The 24,396-nt window shown below is 40.6% G+C and overlaps 1 protein-coding gene across 2 annotated transcripts in view; it reads right to left on the bottom strand.

Annotated features, from left to right (window-relative positions):
* Positions 1-1,565: 1,565 nt before the first annotated feature.
* Positions 1,566-24,396, bottom strand: part of LOC126868363 (ATP-binding cassette sub-family A member 13) — a 31,785-nt gene continuing 8,954 nt past the window's right edge. The window contains exons 18-50 of one of the 2 annotated variants that reach the window (XM_050623695.1): positions 23,976-24,356; positions 23,249-23,896; positions 22,968-23,156; positions 22,811-22,893; positions 22,570-22,732; positions 22,298-22,479; positions 21,568-22,191; positions 21,287-21,417; positions 20,881-21,203; positions 20,622-20,811; positions 20,407-20,547; positions 19,927-20,250; positions 19,285-19,780; positions 19,085-19,205; positions 18,818-19,008; positions 18,618-18,756; positions 18,239-18,446; positions 17,278-17,418; positions 16,179-16,368; positions 15,838-16,032; positions 15,188-15,706; positions 14,932-15,107; positions 14,569-14,833; positions 14,411-14,510; positions 14,177-14,319; positions 13,894-14,094; positions 13,346-13,526; positions 13,158-13,270; positions 12,260-13,085; positions 11,785-11,933; positions 11,321-11,503; positions 9,196-9,439; positions 1,566-5,273 (exon numbers count right to left, since the gene is read on the bottom strand). In XM_050623695.1, the coding sequence (XP_050479652.1) occupies positions 5,148-5,273; positions 9,196-9,439; positions 11,321-11,503; positions 11,785-11,933; positions 12,260-13,085; positions 13,158-13,270; positions 13,346-13,526; positions 13,894-14,094; positions 14,177-14,319; positions 14,411-14,510; positions 14,569-14,833; positions 14,932-15,107; positions 15,188-15,706; positions 15,838-16,032; positions 16,179-16,368; positions 17,278-17,418; positions 18,239-18,446; positions 18,618-18,756; positions 18,818-19,008; positions 19,085-19,205; positions 19,285-19,780; positions 19,927-20,250; positions 20,407-20,547; positions 20,622-20,811; positions 20,881-21,203; positions 21,287-21,417; positions 21,568-22,191; positions 22,298-22,479; positions 22,570-22,732; positions 22,811-22,893; positions 22,968-23,156; positions 23,249-23,896; positions 23,976-24,356 (8,286 nt within the window). In that variant the 3' untranslated portion in view covers positions 1,566-5,147. The remainder of the gene's footprint in view (positions 5,274-9,195; positions 9,440-11,320; positions 11,504-11,784; positions 11,934-12,259; positions 13,086-13,157; positions 13,271-13,345; positions 13,527-13,893; positions 14,095-14,176; positions 14,320-14,410; positions 14,511-14,568; positions 14,834-14,931; positions 15,108-15,187; positions 15,707-15,837; positions 16,033-16,178; positions 16,369-17,277; positions 17,419-18,238; positions 18,447-18,617; positions 18,757-18,817; positions 19,009-19,084; positions 19,206-19,284; positions 19,781-19,926; positions 20,251-20,406; positions 20,548-20,621; positions 20,812-20,880; positions 21,204-21,286; positions 21,418-21,567; positions 22,192-22,297; positions 22,480-22,569; positions 22,733-22,810; positions 22,894-22,967; positions 23,157-23,248; positions 23,897-23,975; positions 24,357-24,396) is intronic. The other variant, XM_050623696.1, reaches the window with a different exon arrangement.

Here is a 24,396-nt window from a genome sequence, read left to right on the forward strand (position 1 = left end):
GACACGGATGAACTTGCGTACACAAAGACGAGAGATTTCTCGGTACTGGAACAGGCCATTTGCATTCTGTCGTATTTTGCCATTTGTCGATCGTCCGAAAGTTTGAACAGCAGATCGTTATCTGCTTATTAAAAACAGAATACCTGTTTGTTAAGTCGTTGATTGTTCGATGATCAATTGGACCGACTTGTCTATATGATCAACGTAATCAATGTGTACTCGCGCCTCGAATCACGTTAATTCCGTGAAAGATTTATATTGATCGATCGAGATAACGTTAAATGGTCAAACAACCGGTGGAAATTAGTCTTGAAAGTGCATGCGTTTTAATGAAAAAGGAAGTAAACACGCACTATGTTGGTACTCGGTGCACGCACCGAGACTACGCAGCCACGTTTTCTTATTCTCCAAAGTAAGGATGTATATTCCGCGAACGTCGCCCGGTCGGTGAGCGCATCTGCAAATGACAGCAGTTGTTTCCAAGTTTAACCAAAGCTTCGCAGTACGTAGCCGGTTTTCCGATTCGCTTGGTTACCTGTATTCGCGACAGTTCCCTATGCGCCAGTAAAACGCTTGGAATAATTTCGCGCCCATTACTTCTACCAGTCTAGGTCCTCTAGGATCCTCTCCGCGAGGGAATTTTATAAAATCAATCGGTAACTTTGAATGCTTTTCCTGCAATGTTCGTTCTATTCCCAATCGTAATCGTAATTGTAATCGAAATCGTGTAATCGAAATACTTTTTAATCGAAATTCACAGAGAATCGTGTGAAAAAGATTAGAAAATAAAGAGAAATAGTTTATACTTTTTGTTTCGTATCGGTTCTCCAAGTTTCTATAATTCCTGTTCGAAGAGTTACGCCTGTCTCGGCGGCGGCGCCTTAAACGATATCCTTTACATCGATTCCATGTAAATTGATGGCAAATTGATATCGTTATGATACATAGTTAAACAACATCGATCATCGATCCATCATCGTGTCTACCGTCGTTAACAACACGGATAATTTGTCTATCTCGCGGACTAGTTCGAAACTAAAGAGCCATTATAGGTTCGACGAGGTTGAAAGATTACGGGAACCAATTTAATCGGACCGATCGTTTCCTTCGTTAGAAAGAATATGGAAATACGATGTTTCGAGATTTGCAAAATATTACGTTACAGAAGTACCCTTGATAGTCCTGGCCAAGTATTCTCGGTTGTTTCGCGTTTCTTTAACAATAGACGCGCGCATTACTCTAATGATATTCGCGAACGTTTAGGTATAAAAATATCTCACACGACAGTTGTATCGATCAGTTGACGCCTACATTTCATAAGCCATGAAACACTTGTTAATTTTAAACGTAGGCTTTAATAAAATATCTCGATGTGAGCATAACCTACTCTTGGTAATAATACACGCGGTGACTAAACACCAATTTCATCTTGTAATTACAGCATTCATTTATGCATATCTTAATTGCATTAAATGTTTCGTAACGTACAAGCGATGATGTATGCGTTTCGCGAAGGATTTGATTAAAATACTGGCTTTCACATAACACGGATAAATATCAAATAATTTTCTGAACGATCAGTTTATTGCTTTATTAATAAGCAATGTCACAATTTATAATATATAATACATGAAGCTCCTATAATTTGTATTTAATTATTACGCTGGACAATGTAGCTTAATTATTGCTCGTTCGAACGAAACATTCTTTTCAACCGTATTCAAAATAATTACGATTCTCCTTCTCACCTAATTTCATAATTTCCTCCCCTCCCGAAAATATCGATACAATTGTAGGTATACGAATACAAAGAATCGGATATGAAAGAGCAACGTTTAGCGCGAAAGCCGATCGAAATGCAAGAGAACCGGTTTCATATCGTCGACAACAAATTTCTGGTACGCACGCTCGATCAGAAACGACATTATAAATCGTGAATGAAACATGTCTCGATTTGATCGTTAGCTTATGCCACACCCCCGATCTCGATTTCTCCTTATTGATCGATTCTTGCCGCTGTTCGACAGTAGAAATGAAAATCCGCTGCCGTGCAAATGGAGCCGATAAATCGTCTCCTCCGTATTTAAATCCCGGCGCCACGTGAGATTCCGTTCCGTACTTTCTCGAAAGTTTAATTCAAGATCAACCCCGTCTAATTCCCCATTCTTCTCGTAAAGCAGCGAATCCAGCCGAGCTAATAACGTGTCCCTCTGTATCGAACGAAATCGATGAGACTTAATCCCTGTCTTCGTCTCTTTTCCATCCTAAATTCCTGTCGACCGGAGGTAACCGAGTCTTGTCACGTAGCCAATTCGGTCCGAGTGCTCCTTAATATTCACGCTAATTCGAGCCGAATCCTCGATCAGCCAGATGAACGTTAATAACGTTAATGCGAGTTTAATACTTGTTTGATTCATCGAAAAATATATATCTTCCCTTAATCTCTCTCTCTCTCTCTCTTTATCTACTTTTTTATTCCTTTTTGTTCCGCGTAAAAGCAAAGTTTTGTGAATTAATCGAGAGCCACTAGATCGATCCAACTAGTGACTATACTATACAATTTAAGAGATACCTTTAATCTGTAATACATAATTTTCTAACGAAGTACGAACAAATAAATTTCAAGAAAGATTCAATTTCAATGCGAGAACAATGTTCTTATAGAACTGAAGAGCCTCTCGGTAAACGTTGATTCGTGTTTCGTCGGTCGAGAGTTACTCTTCGTACCATGCATCCTTACGGATGGCTGACAAATCCGCGGATACTCGCCATTGTAAATAAAATAGAGCGCGGTATGCGACTATAGAAACAATAATGAGGGCGTCGGAAACGCAGGAGTTGGTTCGATGAAATTACCGTTCCCTACTTAACGAACAGAACGGAGAAATGATTCTATCCCCGCAGATGCTTCCTCTGGCAATAGGTATAATTTCCGTCCTCTCGTTGCTTTCTCCGTCTGCACATGACAAATGTCGCTGCCTGGTTTTGCTTTAAAAGGCCACTGTCTACCCTCTATCGCAACGTTTATTTAATCGAGGAAATTGCACGAGAAGTCCGTTCTAAAACTTGTCATTCTCGTTCGAATTAGAATTATCGCGAAAGTATTTCAAAATTCCATCAGCTATCGTTTACATTTGTATCGGGTTAGAATTTGGTTCGCGGAGATGTAGAAATTCTACAAAAAGAAAAAAACAAAACGACGAATGAAACGCTGGTTCTAAAACGATGTATGGCCAATAAAATGGAACGATTCAACGACCGTTTCCACGCGTACTCGAGAAACAGTTGCGATTGCGAATCTGGAAAAGAGCCATTCGATACGATATAAACCGTGGAAAGCCGAAGGAAGCGAAACGAGTGACCAAACACCGATTCGATTCCTCTTCGATTCTAATTAGCTGCTAGTATCTCTCTGTTTACCTCTTTTGCGCAAGTATCCACGTTCGATTTACCGTCTGCCGATCGTAGACGCGAACAAAGACAAACGGCTGTTCTCTATTTCAATTGGAAGATCGCACTGCGAATAGAATCGAACGAATCGAAATACATGGAGACACCTCGCTCGTGTAGCCACGAAAATACAGCCAAATATTTCCTCTCTTACCCGGAACGACTCGATCGTTTCGCTGACACCGATGAAAATTCCGTCGACACGAGAGTACACCGAGCACGAATCAAATCGTTGAGAACACCGCTAGAGAAGAAAATCAAAACCAGGATATTCCCAGTTTTGCGAATATTTCGCTCAGGTCTCGGCAGCGTCAACGTTTCATTTAGTGACGTATAGACAGACGGTTCACCGACGAGTACGTAATTTAAAGGGAATGAAAGGTGGCTGACGTGAGTCTCATCGATGAAATGCATCGTTCGCCATTGTTAAAGGCTCTTTCTCTTCTTTTCTGCAATCGCAAGTGTTACCGGTACACGTTTTGATTTGACGTGTTCGAATTTTTTCGCGACTGTATGGTTATAGCCCCGCGTTATCGATAACGACCACTATCAGTGGTTCGATCAATTACGTGGTGCGATAAGGATAGAGATTTCATTTGCAACGTATAAAATGTAGCGTATCGTTTCCGTACGTGCCGATTTTTACTGGTATAATCGATAAATACTCGAATCGCTTTGGGTTAACGTAATAATTACGAAACAGTTTCACCTTGTTTTATCGGTTTTCGCGAATTTTTCAATTATATCTAGCGTAATAAAAAGAACGTGTACTTAAGAGCGATAAGAATCAATTTATGTACTCGAAAGATATCGTTGTTTAACTTTAATTTCATTTTTTTCGCTCCTTATGTTTGACGCCGCGTCGGATAATTTCTATTAATCGAATATTGTGAAACTTGCTTAACAACGACGTTTTTCTTTTCTCTCTCTCTCTCTCTCTCTCTCTCTCTTTACATTTAATAAGGAACTCTAAACTTGTACACTTAATAACATGGAAAATAGTAAAATCTTATACACATATTATATAATATTTATCTATAATACAATTAATCGTTGCATTAATTAATCTGTATTGGCATACAAGGAAGAGTGCTGACAAATATTATGTATCTGTCGGGTCGTGTGGAAATTTTTCAATAGTTGACCTGATTTCTTCACTTTATGCAACGCGATCCAACTTTATCTCGGATGAAGTAAACACTTATCCGCGAATGCCTCTGTATTCGAACAAGAAGATGATATACATATGTACTAAAATTAAAGCTACGATTATCGTACACGCGGCGATCAATTAACGGCTTATAGAATAATATTAACGCATATAACGTCGATTAAACATCTATTAATTATAGGTAACGTATAACCAGAATAATAAATTTCGCGTAAACATTTCGAATGGAGTAACTTTGTAAAATGTCAAATGTATATAAAAATTTGTATCATACGCGAGTTGTATATATATCTATATATATCGTAACTAATCAATCGTGTGCACTTGTTTGTTGATGCGACAGTTGAAAGCCCTTACAATACGTCCAACATAGCGCTATTCAACAGAAGTAAAGCTATCACAGAAGTCTCCACGAGATTCACGCGTCGATAAATGAACTACTAAATTGTGTAAAAACGCGCATTAAACAGAAATTTAAAATCAATAACGATGTATCGATTGTAGACACGAATGAACTAAAAATCTATCAAAATGTTTCCATATGTATGGTATCCATGTTGGTATAAATATTTGAGATATTGTTGGTACTGCTCTGCGCGTAAACTGATCCATCGATTTCATTGTCCACGTCCTCCGAAAAACTCACGAGCACCTGTGGAAACAAAACTTTAATTAATTTCTCTTTCTCTCTTTCTCTCTCTCTCCCTTCTTTCCCTTTTTGCGTTGTATCGCAAAAAAAGCAATTGCCGGGAAAAAATCGAAACATAAATTGATTGGTGAATAAAATAATAGACACAGTACGTAGACGCTATAGCGTACGTTCATATATAGCCACTATTTCTCAATTTCCTCGTTGTCATGTGAATTATCGTGACATTTATTGGAAGAGAACTTTTGCTGAAAATTTATCGGCTATTCGATGCCGGCAACCTGATTGTGTCAAATGTATCGTAACGAGTAAATTGACAATTACTGCGAATGAGAACCGTGAAAGTTTCACAAGTCTGTGCACGCTGCTCCCAATGAAAATGCTTAAACTTTCGATCGTTGCGTCGGTATCGTTGCTGCGATCGTTTATCGCGTCCTCCGCGTCGAGATACCGCGCGCGAGTGAAGGGGAATAAAACAGGAAGACAAGGGACTGGTATGGAATAGAGGAATCGAGGACAGGACGCTTTCCCTTCAACGAGGAACCATAAAAATCTGGAAAGTCTCGCGGAACGAGCCGAGTCTTCGCGGTTTACATACAAGTTCACCCTGGAGAAGCAAGAACTGCATGCCGGTTTCAACTTTTTTGCGGCTAGAATTTGTCTCGCGTTACCGGTTGCTTCGTGAAACATGACGTCGCCATCGGGGGTAACCTGATATCATCGATTCCTTATTTTTGACCATCTTCAACGTTTGAAAATCGCAGCACTAAAATCTGAAGGGACAGGAGTATCTTTTTGTTTTATCTCGAAAAGAATGGAAAAATGTGCATTCATTAAAATCTGGAAAACGTAACTTCTAATGTGTTTTTACTGCAAGCACGGTATATGTACGCGCAGATAAAAAATCAATATACACGACGTGTAAATTATTTAAGAAACTGAAATATCTCACGATTATATAGAACGTTTTAATTAACGAACAAGTCCTGAATATTCGAACGATCGGTGCATGTAGCGATCTTAATTCAGTTAGTTTTCCAAGACACTATATTAAAGGGCGCTGGGAAATCCCGCTGTTTCGCAAACGCCTTTGGCAATGGTACAATTTCGCCGACTAAATTATGCGGGCGGTGTGTTCCTGACTGTCGAAACGATCGTTGCTCGAGTTCTCGAAACGCGATAAACACGGTCGACGCTTACTTTCCGCGTCGCTAGCAATTAAATTGCCGCCGTTCGGTCGCCTTTGATAGCGTGCGATTCTTCGTTTCCAGACCAGAATGAATTTACTTTGCTGTAGATCTGGTCAATTCTGGTCTCCAAAGAGATTCCTTTTCAATTTCTTCTTTTTGCCAAAGGGAGAAATTCGTTTTCAGATGTGAACGCCAGCCACGAACATAGAAAAATCGGTTAGAATAGGAGCCACGTATTTTCAGGGACCACGAACTCTATGTATATTTATCTCTACGATCTCGTCATGTCGGAGATCAGCCTCGTGATTTACGATCCTATCTTTCTATCGCTTATAAAACGTCGTCGTAATTATCTCGTATTCAAATTCCATTGTTCGTCCATGAACTTCCCTGTTATTCCGATTATTGTTTAATTCAAGCAATTTCAAGTTGCGTCCTTCTCAATTTACGAAAATAAAGAGAAACTGGTAATTACAGTTAAACGGTATTCCGAAGAAGAATGGGGCAATGATATATGAATGAATAAACGGTTCACGCAAAACACTATACAAAATAATGCACGACCCCCTGATTATTAACGATAATAATCTCTCTACGATACCGAATTTATTATTCAAGCGGTTCGTATCGATGGTTGTTTAATTAATATTCTCTCGTTGGATCAACATCGAGTCGAGTCACACTCGGAGTACCAGTTTCTTTTAGTTATCTCCTGCTGATCGTCGATTAGGTAACTCTGTGAGAAAATTGTTGCAACAAAAAGATGAAAAGTAGTCGCTTCTTTCGCGTGTGAAGCAATTAATTAAGTGGTTCAATGGTCCGAATAGAAAGGTCTTTGAAGAATAGGTGGATCGTGCAACCGGTTGCGCAGATAACGATTAATTAAGCCAGAAGGTGTTTGAAATTAGTTATTCAGGGTGAATTTTGGGGTTGGCACCAGGGGCAACCGTTTCAGACTAAGAAGGAGCAGTCTCTCAACCGAGTTAATCTCCAGGGATGAGCTTTGTGTACGGGTAAACATAACCGGATCAACAAATCCCGTCATAGCCACGTATATAGACGGTCCTTGGAATCTTATCTCCATTAAGGAGACAGGACGCTGTGGCGCGAGACGCGGACAAACGATGCGAACGTGATTCCATTGAATGGTGGTACGAGGGCCGTGGAATCTCCGCTTATTCCGGCGCCAACCTCGTAATCGCTCAGCTATGAATTATTTAGGCGTAACGTGGATCCCCAAGCGGCGAGAAAAACTTTAGATCGTTTTTCTCTTGCGAATTCGAGGCGTCGGACGACCGTATAGAATTTGAGCCAGTTTGGCCGTATACCAAAATAATCGCGGCGATGGAATAAAAATTTTTAGTCAAGCAGGTAAAACGAGCTACGAGTTCAATGAAACTCGAAACACAAAAGACCCGGCTGAATAGGCCAGAATAAATTCCTAAACGGCGTTAATCACAGCGAACGCTGGCTATGTCCACGAACTTCCGAGATGTAACTTTTTTAATTAGCGTTCAAATTGCGCTTCCTTTATTAACAGGCGCATGCAAATTCTCGACACTTTGCATGAATCTGCCAGGGAATTTTAAGCAAATATCACTGGCCCTCTAATCGACAGAATCCGACGTCGGGAAACAGACAAAGGTAGAATGCAAATTTTCTTCTTTTCTTTCTTTGCCCTTCCTGTATTTCCACCGTGATACGCGTTCCCAACTTTTAATTATATTTCACGCGGTACACTAACCGCGGTGGTTGCGTAATACCTCGGGAAATGAAAAAGACAATCACGAGTCGAGAACATGTAATTCATCTCGAAGGACGGAAACATTGTTTCGCACGACGTGGAAAGTGAACGTCGATCGATCAGAAGAGTCGATTACACGCCGCTGCTTGCCGTTACTTTCAACACAATTCTTCGCTTAAATGAAAAATTCCTCTGTTGCCACCCGGCGAGAAAAAATGGCCAAAGGTTGATAGAAGCTCGCAGAGGAGCATCGGTGTTGCGGCATTAAAATTCTCCCAGCTCGCGAGGAAGATTAAACGGCTGGAAAGTTGCTTCGTTGCGCGTGAATGAAATTGTTTCTGCGGAGAATAATTAATTATGAATAATTCCGTACGATCTCGGACACATTGGTACAGTCACCGACTTAAAGGCGTAATAAAATATAGCAGAAAATGTATAAACAAGCTTACATTGTATGCAGAGGCAAACAATGATACAAGAAAATTGGCTCTTAGCCTGTTAGAAACCACGAAGGAAGGTTGGTGCACGTTGTGCACCAACGTGAACCGTAAGGCGACAAATCCATTAATATTACTCAGGCTACGTGGTAACGTAAACGAGGATCGTCCTTGATCGAACAGCCTGATGGCAGGCAGCGTGCAGGCTGTGCATCATCTGCTCGAGACAAGACTATTGTATAGTGCGCTCAACATTCTCCCAGTATTTCATCGATACGCGTTCGATTCGAAACATCGATAAGCAACTTGTTCCGCGAACTTGAAAGTATTTATCAACTGCTATTCTAGTAATAGAATTCCAAATCGAATTAGTTTAAACGTTGATGCTCCTTTTAATCTTAAACTCGGGCTTTAACTTTGGTATTAACCTTTATAATTAATGTCGGTATTACCTTTTAGCTGGAAGTGTAATTTAAAACGGCAAAGTAAAACATAATCCTTGAAACACGAAGCTATATTTCTCTGGATACGCTTGAAACTTTTATGATACGTACCTGATCCAGCGAACTTTGTGTCAACGTGTAGTCCGTGGCTTTCAGTTCCTCGGCCAACAGTTTCAGCTTGTTAAAGCTGCTGCTCACCAGCATGTCCTGGCTTCGTGGTACCAGCAGACGAGCTGCGCTGGCTTGTCTCGAAGAGACCACAGCCCGCGGGAAATACTTTAGAACGGCTTTCCTTAGATCCGCGGATGAAATCGGTTGCCGGAATCGTAGAAACGCTACGTAACCTTCGCCAAATCTATGAACAAAAGTGCAAACGAACAAGACGATAAATCCGAGGCTAAAGTAAATGATTAAATATTCGAAAGACGTTGTTCGAACGAAACGCACATCGATCACCGATACCGAAGATGCCATTGACGGCAACGAGATTGAAATACTCAAGCTTGTCTTTAACAAACAGGAATAAAGACAAGAAGCAAATGAGACCAAGAGGAATGTACACGGGCGAGATGGAAATAGTCAGGAAAAGCGCCGTAACAAATATTTATTGCACTATGCGAGTTCACCGGCAAGTCCATCTATTTGTATTCATTTATATCGCTATACGTATATAAGCATCGATAAATTATGCCGTGAGAAAGGATAGCTTGCACGTCGACTGTTTCTCTGTACAATAACCGTTTCCGAGTAAGTAAAAAGAGCGAGAATTGCTGGAAGAACTCGATGTGCATCGTAGAACCGATTCGACTCTAATCGTAATTTTCTCAAACAAATAATCTTCTCTTATTATTATTGAGATATGTATAATTTTATGTACTAGACTAGATTAGCCGCGTAGTAGTGACACACGTATGTGAGTATGAATGTGTGGAAGTATGTGTGTGCGCGGCGTCTCGAAAACCAGACGAATGTAACTGTTCCGTTGGCAGTCTGGTATGGAAGATGGCGAGACGAAGAAAGTGCTGAGACGCGTGCAAATGTATATCGACGAAGATCCTGGAAATCGTTCGTTAAATAAATCCAAAATTATTTTAATATGAATTCTAAGTGTAACCTTAGTGTTCCTTTACTTTTATTTCGGCGATTAAGATCCACAATTCTCAACAATTACCATCAGCCATTAGCTCTTATCTTCGAACGTATCTGAAAAGTATGGCGATTAAACGGCAGTTTGAATACGATAACCATATATAAACTGAATACGATAAAAAAAGTTACAACGTACGAGCAACGATATAGAAGCCGAAAATCTGAACGAAATTTCGGCAAGAAGAAGCTGGTTGCAAACAGAAGTTTATAATGTCCTGCGGTAAGTATATATTGCACACGGTATTTCATAGGGGTACACGAGAATATCCTACTGTTTATGCGATAGGCAAAAAATCCGACGGGGACAGGTTCGTTTCTTGCCATCCGACGTTCTCCGGAGAATGTGGATGGATTACCACACCGGGGAATACTGTATAAACGTGGTGTGCACACGTGCACGCGAGATATCGTAAATTCTTTGGCGCTCGATGGCGCGGCGCAAAGAGAAAATAGGAAGGGGATATAAGAGGGACATTTTCGCCGAGTTACTTCCGGAGGCGAAAGGTGCAGCCAGAGCTAAATATTTATGGCGTGCTATGTTATATTCCGAAAAGGAAGTTAAAGGGGTGGCGCACGCGTTACAAGCGAAACAGAGAGAGGTAGTTGGGGGTTCGTAACACGGTTGGTAATACGGCGCAGTATCATTGTAACCGAAACGTGATCTCCGACCGGTTTCGTCGAACGGAAATGAAATTTTATGAAATTCCCGGCGGAGGGAATCGAATGCGCGGAAAATGATGGACGAAATTAAAAATCAATTGACCAAAAGGGAGAAGGCGAGAGGGAATGGCAAATAAATTGTCGCGTTACGGATTTTGTCAGAAAGCTATCCGTGAGATGAAACCAACACGAACGATCCATTAGTTGGAACAACATCATTAAAATACGTCGATCGAAATAAATCCTATCCGGATATTCGAACTTGCATATTCGTCCGGAATGATTGAACATTCTGCTGTAACTGTTAATAGTATATTAATGTCGAATGGAACTTTTAAATCTTGCTGTATGTACAGGGACACGAATATGTGAGCAACGAAACGAAAAGCATTATTCGATTAGTGCAAGTATTTATGTGTGTACTTACTTGTGCTTTAAATGCTGTGGCGTCCCTATACATCTAAGACCAGCCTTGGCAAGAATACCGACTCTATTGCACAGATTTTCACACTCTGCCACGCTGTGCGAAGTTAGAATTACGCAACTTTGATTCTTCGTCATATGCCTAATTGTTTTGGCTACCAGATCTTTCGTTGCAGGATCCATTCCACTAAGCATAATTTATATAAGTAGAATTAGACTAGGTAGAATTAGAAGAGAGTAAGATTAGAATAGGTAAATGTAAGGAAAGCAGAATACATAGAATTTATAATGATTATGTTTAATTCTAAAAAATAAGATTATGTATAAAATCGAAAGCCCCTGGTAGCCGGAAGGCAAATTGTAATAAACGCATACATTCCACTAAACATAGAGAAGTAAGGAAATAAGTGGAATATGAATTTTGTGCTTATTAAAAAGGTGCTCTTAATAAACCGTTTTACGAAATACCTCGTTGGTTCGTCCATAAGAACTACGGGCACCGGAGCCATTACGCTCAGGGCAGTACATAGTTTCCTTTTATTACCTCCGCTGAGACTGCTCACTCTCTTGTGCGCGTATTTCAGAAGATCGAGTCTCTTCAGCGCTGACTCGACCGCCTGAAACAAACAATTTTTCACGGGATAATATTAAATTCCTGCAAAAGGGAGTGGCTTAAAAAAGGTTCTTAAAAGAGCAAGTTCTAAAATTCATCCGCGTGGAATTATTTGTCTTAAAACAAGGTGGAAAAAAGGCAGGAACACGTTGAATTTTCACCTGTTTGCCTCTGTATCGTCTTTACGCTATCAGCCGGAAGTTAGAACGGAAAATAATTAAAAACAAGATCCTTGCGCCAGTGAAGTGACGATGGAAGTTGTTCAAAGGTCTCCGAGAAAACTCAGAGTGCGAGAATTGGCCGAGAGTTTGAACATAAATCAACCCTTACCTTGGGAACGTTGCTCAACCCACAAACTTCCCCGTGAATCGTTAGACACTGATGCGGACTAAGAAAACCATCCAAACCGTCGCTCTGAGGACAATAACCGATTTCACCGTTGCACAATGGTCCTGAACCGATTTCCTTGCCTCTCAATATTATTCTGCCCGCTGTCGGTATAATCTCCGTTGTTAACATGCGAAAAGTGGTACTTTTCCCGGCACCATTCGTTCCCAAAAGACCAAAGCACTTCCCTGCTTGCACTCCAATGCTTAAGTTTTGAACGGCTACATTTGTACCATAAACACTTCTATACTCCTTGCGAAGTTTCACTGTCTGCAAGATATCGTCTGACATGCCACCCTCCACCCTCATTCTTTCCTTCGACACGTCGTCGTCCTCTTGAAACGCTTCGTACGGGCACCTCTGTCTATTCCAATTGGGAAGAAATCGGCACTCGATCATTAAATTCAAAGAGAAAAGAACGGCACCGACGACAGTCAGGAAAACATAATGAAGACCCAATAACTCCCAACCTAAGGGCGACTGATAAGTATCCATGTGGAATTTTTCTAATAATTGCGCCGTGATATCATTCCGTGATATTTGTACTAGAGCATCACCCAGTACATATTGGGGAAAGATGAGTAAGACGTAGTGCAGGATATCTCGTACATCTTCTGTAGTTTTCGTTTTCCCTAGAATGTCGAGTACCAAAATAGTGGCCAGGGAAGCTACGCCTATAAACGTGTTGACGCAAAAAAGGACCATGTTCGACATGCTTGAATCGTCGAAGGCTTTTTCAGTCAAATGTGAAAATGGTAACGCTGCCCACCTACAATTTAATAAATTCGATTAATCAAAATTGAATGAACACAGCAGTAAATTGTATACGATACAAACTTACGCAAAGAGGAACAATAATAAACAAATGCCAGGCAAATTGTCCCTAGCAACGTACGCAGGAAGTCCGAAAATTTCGAAAACCACGACAGCCAAAGCAATGGAGCAGCCAAACACCTAAAAGATTCGAATTCAAATTGCCTTGCAATTTTTCTTCTTCTCATTCTCACGAATGTTTCGTTGATCACTCACGAAGAAATCCCAAATTAATACGGTGATCCAGTAAGTGACAGGATGAACGCCAGCAAGAAACAGAATTCTCTTTTCTTCCGATAATCTTTCCCTCACCAATTCTTTCGACCCTTGAGCAGCTACCAAATTGAACGCGAGCAAAAGTACGAGCGCCACGCCAACATCAGCCACATGCTGCAATCTGAATCGACGTAAATTTCGTACGTTTCGGATCGTTAATATTGAATTAGTTCAGGCGAGAAACGCAACGCGAAATCGTTAAGGAGATTAACAGACAGAAATAGGATTCGAATAATGAAAGCCACGAAATCCGGTTGAAATGTTCAGCGACGCGATTGTATAGGCGCCAGGAGTTAATTAAAAGTAAACGCAACACGCGCAATTTTATTATGCACATTTTCCGCTTCATTTTACCAACATGGTAAGATCAGCGTGGCATGCTAATCTTTTGACCTTAATTGCGTTTGGTTTATCAAAATATAACAGTAAGTGAGAATACGAGTGTTATTTCTTTTCTTTTTCATTAATATATGGAAATTGGAACTTACAATGTGGTTCGGTTCAGTTGATCGCTGGATAGCTTTAAGGGATGGTTCAAGGTTGTTAGACGACCTTGAACACCTGATGCTCTTAAGATTGCCTCGTTCAATGCGCTTAAATAAGATGGCAACGCATGGTGACCTTTATTGTTGTACCATACAACAAAGAGTGGTTTGTCGTTAGAATGGAACAATGACCATCCTCCATATCTGCGAAATATCATAATTAAGCAAATTTCAATTCATAAAATTAAATTCTTCGATAGTGAATTTATTTTTCTTTCTGCGGTACCTCTTCTCTATGTATTCTTGATGAGTCGACACTATCCAATCTAGAGTGGGCCTGCCAGGTAATACTTGTAAAAGACCTTCAACGGCTTGGGACACGCCGTGACAAACCTGTTGGCCGTCCTGACATTTACAAGTACCAGTGTCCTAATGAAACAAAAAATATTTGCCGTTGGAGTTTAAATATTCACTTTGCCAGTATACACATGTTTTTAGCGTAATTCTGTAAAGGTCATACATTAGGCAATGTTTGCCATGCGCCAGCATAGTCATCCCCGAATCGATCGTGAAGCTGAAGTGATACGTGTTGTAAAAACGAATCGTCACCGTTATCGATGCTAGGAATAAATTTCACGGTTAATATTAACTCCACGTATCAGCAAGCACTTTGCATACCTGTAGAAATAGGTCGGATGTGTGTCATATAATTTCGGCGTAAGAACCAGCGGTGGTTCATCCTCTGATGGAGGCCTGATCAAAGAGAATCCCATAGCAACCGCAACGAACATGGTTGGCAAGAGGAGACCGGCTAAGAATGTCAACCAATCCTTTCTGAAGTGCCATATTCGTTTCTTCAGCAGAGCTTTGATTTGCCTAATAGGGCAGGGATTCAAGGATGGTTCGATGTCAATTAGATCAACGTTTTTGGATACCGTAGGACCTGTTACGAATTACATTTAAGAATTAAACTAACAAAATTAACTAATTAGCAAATATTAATAAAAAATATCATCCTATAGTTGACATCGTTTCACGTACCAACGTTACCCATACTAATAACACTATCTTGAGTAGGTGTTATAATGGACGAACCGCTCTCTGCCCTGGAACACAGATCTAGAAAAACCCTTTCCAAAGTATCGCATTCCAAGGAAAAGTGGGAGTAACCCAGATTTCTGCGATTGTCTTCCAAAATCTTCGCAGCTTGTGCGATACTGAAATATAATTTGTTTCTAAAATCTAATAACAGATAGCATAAGCAGATAGCAGATAAAGTTTCGAACAATCAACCTACTTATTATTTAAACCATTCTTCCCTTGGAAAGGCAACGTGACGACCACCTCTGTACTAGAAACTTCATTGGTCACCGCATTAGGCACCACTTCTTCGATCACGCTCTTTAAAGCTTCCACCTTTCTTCTTTCGATCGAATTAACATTTTCTTCACGATCGGCAGAAGGGAACGTTACGAGAAGTCTGTATCCACGACCGTGCATCATTTTCAGGGATAACGGAGATCCCGTGCAAAGTATCCTTCCCTTATGCATCACGACGACGGTGTCACTGAGTATGTCAGCTTCGTCCAGATGATGAGTCGATAGAATGACGGTTCTGCCGATCCTGTGTTGATCGATTAGACGCCAGATCCTACGTCTCGCGGCTGGATCCACTCCGGCGCCTGGTTCATCGAGGATCACCAGCTTCGGTGAGCCTAGAAATGCTAAAGCCACGCAAAGCCGTCTCTTTGTGCCGCCAGAGAGCCGGTATACTGGTTCGTGCTCTTGTCTGCCTAGTTCCAAAGAGGTCAACATCCTACGAGAACACATGGCTTGATAACAACAGTTGAAATCCAAGGAGATTAAAGATAATCGAAACGGAAAAGGAGTTAGCATCTCGAAGGAGTCGACGGTGAATGAGGATTTATTAATAATGTATATACTAACTCGTTCACGCTTCGTTGCATATCTACATCGTCAGGATGTTTTAGTTTCGCGTAAAACATTAAATGTTCTCTGGGTGTCAAAGTACCGATAAGTACGTTATCTTGAGGGCAGACCCCTATGTCAGGCTTGCAACCCTCTTCACCGTTCAAACAGATCTCACCCGTGGTCGGAGCCAGCATCCCCGTCAGCATCTTACTGAAAAGAAAGTACACCCTTGAATAACGAGAATGAATTCAAATACCCGCCGCTTACGAATGAAATTATCAAAATCCCTTTAGTCGATGTTAAAGAAGATAAAGCAGAAAAGATTTTTGTTAGAAGAAATCGTGTTATTCACGTACATAATGGTGGTTTTTCCAGCGCCATTTCTTCCAAGGAGGCTCGTCACCTCACCCTCGTTAAGTTTCAAATTAAAGTCATCCACTGCTAAGACCTCACCCTGGTCTGTGTTGTAGATCTTCTTGACATTTTCAAATCTTACTCCTGTTTGTTTCTCGCTGACTGTCAAGTTACTCGCGTCGCTCTCTTCGTCTGTATTCCATGCAATATAAAGAACACGTATTTTTAATAGGAATCGACAGTGATTTCTTAAGCAAGCTCTTTTATCTTTTATACAGCTTTACCTAATCCTAGGAAAAGCAGATTAAAATATTCATCGAATAAAGCAGATGCTTCCCGCAAAATATAACTTTTCTCTCGACTTCTTTAGATTTCTATTATTAAAAAAAAAAAAAAAAAAAAAAAAGGAAAAGAAAACAAATCATATTACCTATCGTGAATAGAAGCGAATTCTCTAACTCATGCATCGCATGCAGTATCAGCATGCAATCTATACGTCAGTCACCGAAGAAGTATATACAGAAACGCGAAACTTGTACAAGACGCGAATATCTGATATCGTTGCATAGTCGGACGGTTTGCGTGGAACTCAAGCAAACATGTGCATAGGTAAACTATCAAGAAGAATTCCTACCGAAACACCCGTTCCATGATGCATCCGAACTGCAACATTGAATAGATTAAGCATTCACGCGTGAATTCCCACTCTCATGGAAGTAGCAACAAACATTTACATATTCAGTGCAAATCAAATATTCGAATAGCTCTTTCCCGTGCAAATTTTACGAAATAGACGGATGGTACCGCGTTTATGCAGATTAGATTACGTTTCACCTTTGGTGTTCTCGCGATATCAAACGATTTAGTAATTTTCCCAAATATCCGTATCGAGCGAATATTCTCGAGTGGGATAAAAAGGTATGCAAGAATAAGACAAAGCCATGAGATAAATGACAATCGAAATATACACAACTGAATATTTGAATAATGCGAACGAAGCTCGAGTAGAATGTAAGAGCACAACATAACATAGCAAAAGCGAGAAAGAAAAAGAAAAGCTGAAATATCGTGCAAGAGCGAAAGAGCGAGCAAGTGCGATACCTTGGTAAGTGGCTGAAGGGTGGAGAACGTCGTTAGTGAAATAGAGGTTGTTGACGAAGGCGAGGTAACTTGGTCTGCCATAGAGAGAACGTTTATCGGCCCACCATAAGCTACGGGACCTCAAATCGTGAAAGCCCCTGCCTGGAAAATTATTCGCCAATGCTCGTCCGTTTCCAGAAACTCACCAGGTCATCGAACTTCTCTCGGAGACACGCACCGTCTTTTCTTTTCTTTGCGAATGTTTACCGCATCTCGAGACCGCCCTCCTGGCGTTTCTCTTTGCAGCATCAGTGGCGATTATATGGGGGAGGAGGGAAGGTTTTGGTGAAATCTGTGCGCAAATTTGCGACGATGCGAACGAGAGGTGCGTGTAAACGTGTAGAATTCGTAACAATATTCTTTTCGTCGTTTCATTGTGAACACATGGAGGATGTCACTAACGAAACGAAGTAGCATCGTGAATGTTGAATAGATATTTTCAAAAATATTCTATTACATCTAATAACATCGAATAATATTATAACGATGTTATGTTTAACCTTAATGATACCATCCTTGTGTTCTTTTTCCATGTTTTCTTCTTCTATGTTTAGTAATGGTTATAGACAATAGAGTAATAAATAAAAGGGGTACACAGACAGGATACATAGAAATATTGAATAAATTCGCGACATTGCATGCACCAGAGATCCCAAGTGGTCTCTCGAAATCTTCGGAACAAATATCATGTTAGAAAGTTATTTGGATAACGTTGCTGCGTGTAGTTGTATAGATCCAACGAATTTTTCAATGCGATAAAAAAAAAAAAAAGGAAATAAATAAATGTAAGAAAGTAGAACAAGTTGTAGTAGACTCTAAGCTGGTGACACCTCCACCGAACGATGAAAGATCGATTCTACAAAGTTCTAAAAGTTCACGTGAGTTCCGTTTAGAGAGGCGAAGAAGTTTAACAAGTTTCTACCTGAATTCGTATATCTGGCGACGAGATAACCGATTAAGGCATAAAGGCAGCCGTCGAAGGCGATCATTAGGAGCACCCAACCCAAAGACATCGAATCGCCGGGGCTAGATTCCTCCCACATCGCGCTCCAAGTTAGTCCGATGCCTTGAACTTCCTTCCTGGCCGCGTACAAGCAACCGTAACAAAAGCTGGTCGACATGCTGAGACACTAAGGAGAAAGGCGTTGATAAATCGTTCTCTTTGCTCGCAGAATGTGCACGGCATTAACATAATTTTATAGGAAATGGTGGTTTTATCGTGAAACCTAACACGAACGCATCGTTCGAACGTGTTATTTGTCACGGAAATGCTATTGCTACGCTAGGTGGCGATAACTTACGATGAGAAGCTTATACCCGAGACCAATAACGGCCTCCATAGCAATGACAATGACGTATGGCATGAATGTCAGCAAGAACATAACCACGGTAGTGATCGCGGCTAGACTCGCTGAGCTGCACATCGTTGAAATCATGTAACTGAAAATTTATTTTAGTAGAATAAAGTACGTTGATGATCAATTAATTTGATAAAACTTACCAGAAGGTTACGATAGAGAACGCGTAATCGACCATCATGATTAAAATTAAAGAAGCATCAGATTTTGGTAAAATTTTTCCGGCAAGCAGAACTGTTGCGATAGAGAACAACACGATTAAGAGTTCTATAAATGTCGTAATGAACCAGGCGACAGTGTTTCTCCAAGGTTTCAATCCCATTACGCTCATTACCTAGAAACGGAACTATGGAATTAACTAATGCCATTAGTTAACTGAAATGTTAATGTTGCGATATTTCCCCTGTTACCATTGCATTTTGAGATTCCCTTTCCCACACAACATGCCTGACAGCTGCTCCAACACACATCATTAGCGCAAAAAAGAAACAAACTTGAATACCTTGAGACTCGTAGAGAGTTGTTTGAAAGCTACGTGATACATAAAATGGTTATTATTATTATTAAAATTGTTTGTAAGTATAAAAGAAGGACAAGAGATTATACACACGGTACGTCTTCCCAACAAGGATATGGCATCTGTTGCGTCATAGTTTTCCAATCCTGATCTTTCTGAGTTTTCGTTCTTATAATTGCTCGATCGATAGAGTCCTGGAGCTGTACGAATCCTCTCATATATCTCAGGTGTTCTATAAAACTGCTCTCCGGGCCAGGAATCCAAAATTGATTTTTTAATCTCTTCGTGGACTGCACGTAGTCCACATCCATTCGAATTTTGTACACTATATTATCGGGCAATTCATGCTGTAAAGATCTGCTAGATCTCTTTGGGGCTTTATCCAAAAAGACAACACCGGCTAAAAATTCTCGCGTTTCCATCAGAACCCGTGCTTTCGCTTCCATTTCCTCCTCGGACCGAAATCCTCTTATTCGATCTACGAGCACGCACTCCAATAAATCATTCAACATACCAACCATCGTTATCAAACGTTTGGATCTCTTAAGTCGCCACGAAACCTCGCTGAGATCCATATCGGTGAAATCCCCTGGAAGAGGATGAAACATTTTAGAAAAGGCACGTTCGCGTCTTTGTTTTGAAAAAGATGGAGTGAACCGATCTATTCTATTAAAGAAATCTGAATAATCCAAGAATACATAGTTGTTTGTTTTACCTTTTCCTAGGACAACTTACCGCCTTCGAAATTGCTTCCGCCAAATGATCTAATGGCGATTTTTATAACATCTGAGGACATTATGTCTCGAAGCTCTCTTAAACTGTCGCTCATTTCGGTAAGATTCGCCAATGAGATTAAAGTTTTCTCGAAACTGTTCATCAATACGCCGAAGTGTTCCATTTCCACGAACGTTTTATTTGCTAATGTCATTACATTGTTGATTACTGTGGTATTGGGAGCATAAAGTATTTTACCACGTAGTAGAGGTTTCACGTAAGACCATATAATTTTCCCGCCTCCCATGGCCACAACACCTTTGTAGGTGTTTCTGCAAAATTCAGCTGAACAGAACAAAATTCGAAATTTCAATGTTTTAATTTATAATTGTCAATGTTCAAGTTCGAAAGTGCAAAAATTCAGAGGTACAAATTTTCAGTTAACTGGTGAAAAATTTCAAATTCAAAATTAATATCTGTCGTTTGATCGATTACACATACTGGGTAAAGAATCGAGCTCAGCCTTATCGAAATCTTTGCTATTATCCTCGATCTTCGAGATGATTTTGTACAAATCACCGTTATCAGAGACCATCGGTTGCCCGCACAGCATCTCGCTAGAATCTTGAAGGAACTTGGAAGCTACGAAATGCATTTGAATATTTATTAAATACGCAAATTGCGTTAATTTAATTCCAAAATTTTGCATAACTTACTGGAGACTGTCTGATCCGGTTCTTGCGCATCTGTTTCCAAGGCTTGCGCCGTTGGCATTCGAGAGGAAAGTTTGTCTTTGAAGAATGGCAATAACTCTGCGGCCACTCCAAGATTATTCAGTACCATTTTTCCCTCTGTTTCCGTCAAATTTGCGTTGGCCAATATATTTTTCACGTTCGCGCTCATAAGCTAAAATAACGAACTAGATTAAACTCGAAATTTTTTATCGTCAATGTTTATTCATACGATTATACTCACAGTCTTAAAAATATAATCGAAATTTAAATTTTTAATCAACGTTATGGTCACGTTCTGTGTCTGCGAATCCTCGAACTGGCAGATAGCGGAGCTGACTTCTTCGGCGGTGATTCGACTGCTATTAAAATTCAACATTTCACTGAGTTTCGTCGGGGAGCAAATGATTTCCTTCAAACTGAGAGCTCTTCTTTCTTTCATGAAAACAGAAATCATATCTATCTTTGCTTGGCTCAGCATCAACGCTACATTATTGGAAATTCCAATCTTATCCACCAAATATGACTTTACCACATCCCAGTTGTCGAACATATCTCTGATAACGTCTGAAAATAAAAATATCGTCGCACCACCGAATCGAACGTCACAAGGCATTTCTTTCGAGAGGAAACACGCAATGAGATCATACATTTCATATCGAGCAACCCTAAATTCTTGAAGATATCCATCGACTGAAACGCCACGATTATTCGATAAACGTCGTCCATCACGTATTGATCCTCGATGAACGGCTTAATATCTTCCGCTATCTCCTTCATTCTAAAAAAAAGGAAACGACATAACAGAACCTTTATACGATGTCGGATTAAAAGTGAACGTCAATATTCGAAAACTGAAGCAAGTTTCAAACAACTTCGGTCACTCAATGTCTCGCGTCCAATCTCATTTCTACGATCAAGACATTCTTACCCGTCGAAAAGCTTGTCCACCGTCTTATCCTTCAGGATATTAACCACCCCGTCGACGATATCAGGAACTCCTAAGACGCTCGAGACATCCTGGAAGTCTATTTTACTGGCGACGTCGAGCAGATTGCCGCTCTCTCCGATAACGATGGACAAGTGCCTCAGGATCTCCTTCAGCCACGTTAAATTCCACGTGGCGTCCATTTGCCACTGTTTCAGCTCGCGATAGATCCGATCTAGATCCAGACTTACGGACAATCGATCGGCGATCTCCATCAACGTGTGGTAACCTAACGCTTTTTGATCATACTGGAACACTTTTCCTGCTTTCTTTGAGCTCAGGTAGTTGTACAAAACCGTCCGATTCCGACATTCTAACTTAGTCCGACAAAGAGACCCGTTTCTGTCGTTCAGCAACGCGTTCACGTTAATCATCGCCCCTGGCAAAAACGCCTCTACGTCATCGACGTCCGACGCCTTTACCACGTCGCGCACGGGCTTCCAGATCGGAACGTACTTCTCCGCCATTTTGGACAACGTTTCGATGTTCTTGTGATTCCGGCCCGTGTCCAGGATGAACACGTTTTTCTGCAGGGAGTCCAACACACCGAGAACCATGGTCACATACCTTAAATGAAACTTGTTTTTATTATCACGTCGTGTAAAAAGAACGATCGATGCGTAAGACACTTATCAATTAATCTAAGGGATACAGATATATCTCGAATGCTTACAGTCCGGGTCTAGAATAAGCGGGACGTCCTACGAATCTATGAAAACACTCGTTGATCTCGTCGCTGTAAGTCTTGTTTTGAAAATTCATTAGAATCTCGGCGATATGATAGAATGTGCCTTCCAAAGTTGTCAGAAATTCGTTTCTATTTCGTTTGACGTTTAGATACTTGTAATTCTTTATCTAATAAGAGAAATTTCAAATTATATGGATATGTTTGAAATTAATTAGTTGAATCGTGATCGTAGAGTTATAAATAAAATAAAGCATTACCATACTAGCAGTTTTATTCCAATAGAAATCATGCATTAATATATCGTGAATCTGCGATATGTTCAATTGAGTCAACTGACATAAGAGTTTCGCGTAGAGTTGATGGTTCAGCAGCTGAGAATTCAGAATTTCAAGGGGGAACGTGACGCACCAGGAGCAGTCTCTGAAAGAAAGTTTCCTAATAAGCGGCTGCAGCGTTATAAACAAATTCCGCAAATGCTAACAAGGAACCGTAGCTTACTCGGTATTCCCAGCGGAATTTAAAATGTTCCTAGCGGTCGTGAAGAGCTTTTTCACCACCAAGTGAGCGAGCGCTTTCAGGTCCTGAAGGATAATTTTCTTCGTAAAATCCCTGACGCTTAGATAAACGACAATTTCATTGAAATTTTAGCGCTTACCTCCTTTTTATAAAGCGTCAAAAAATCCTCGAAGGTGCCTTCCTTGAAGGAAATCCACCATGCTGGAACCTTCGGGTCCTTGAAACCTTCCGAAGCAGCTCGAATTATCGTCGATTCGATATGTTGCAATTTTTCCAAAAGATAAATCTCGTCGTAGTTTCCCGACCAATTTCTTGCTTTTCGACCTTCCTGTAAACGTCCGCAAGTTTTAACAACGTCACGCGGCTAGCAACGTCATCATCAACGTTGTGAAAGTTGTATAGTCTAGTCGAACGTTGTACCTCGTACTTGACATCAAGGGGCAATATATCGATCAAAGTCAGTCGTCTATCGGCGAGAACGATCTTTTGGCAAAAGTTGGTAATGCTTGACAAGAGGACCTTCTTCCGCACGAAGCTGGGCACAATCAAATATTTGTCGATGTCGCAAGGGTGTAGCTTGCCAAACGAGAGTTTCTCCACGAAATCGTTCAATCTCTCTGACTTCACGAAAGTGTCAACACCGGTGACGATGAGATTCGGCAGGTCTTCTATTAGAGTTAAGATAGGTTTCACCCTTGAATTCTCGTAGAGGATCCGAAGCTTTTGCCAAATATCCCCGCCGGCCAGTAGCTCGATCGTAGCGTCTAGAAGCTGATACCCTCGGGCCAATTTCGCCAGCGAATCTGTCGATCCGTTTAATTTCGTAGGATTTTCGTTTTTCGCATATTTCATGTACCTCTCTATCCAGATTTGACCAGCTTTGCCAATGACAGACCAGGTGTCGTTCGATAAATTCCTCCAGGTCGTCGCATTGAAAATTTTCGAGTTTATAACGTAATCAGACTTTTGCTCTGCGTGAAAGCGTAACGCTGTATCCAACAGTTTGGTAACGGAGGCGCTTAAGTGTGTTGATTTTGACATGGTAGTTGTTTGACCGGTCACAAAAGACTGTTGAGCATTCATGGTATTAGAGGTAATAACAAAAACGATATATTCAGTGCTATTTCTATGATTTGGCCCTACTTACGTAGTATTCTGCACTGGTGACACCTTTCAGTAATTGGTCGGGATCGAAAGAACATATTTCTTTTATGAATCGAGTTCTGTTCGGAGTGGACCAATAGTTCGAGTTAAACCGAAAGCTGCACATGGTCTTCCTTACATCCTCGTACGACATGAAAACATTTGTCGGCGAATTGAGCGTACTAAGCGTAACCACTAAAGCGATCGTTTCTTCAGGATGATTGTCGAGGATCTTCAACAACTGGCGTGCATCGCCATTTTCAACGAAATCCCAAATATTTAAATGGTTATTTTGTGTCTTGATATTTTTTATCGCGTTCGTGATATGATTCAAACCTTCGGCAACACCCTCTATAAAGATTCTGTAGTTGCTCCTTTCCAACTTCTAAAACGTCATATTAATCAGAAAAATATTAACGAACTTC

This window comes from Bombus huntii, chromosome 8, assembly GCF_024542735.1.
Source record: "Bombus huntii isolate Logan2020A chromosome 8, iyBomHunt1.1, whole genome shotgun sequence".
NCBI lineage: Eukaryota > Metazoa > Arthropoda > Insecta > Hymenoptera > Apidae > Bombus > Bombus huntii.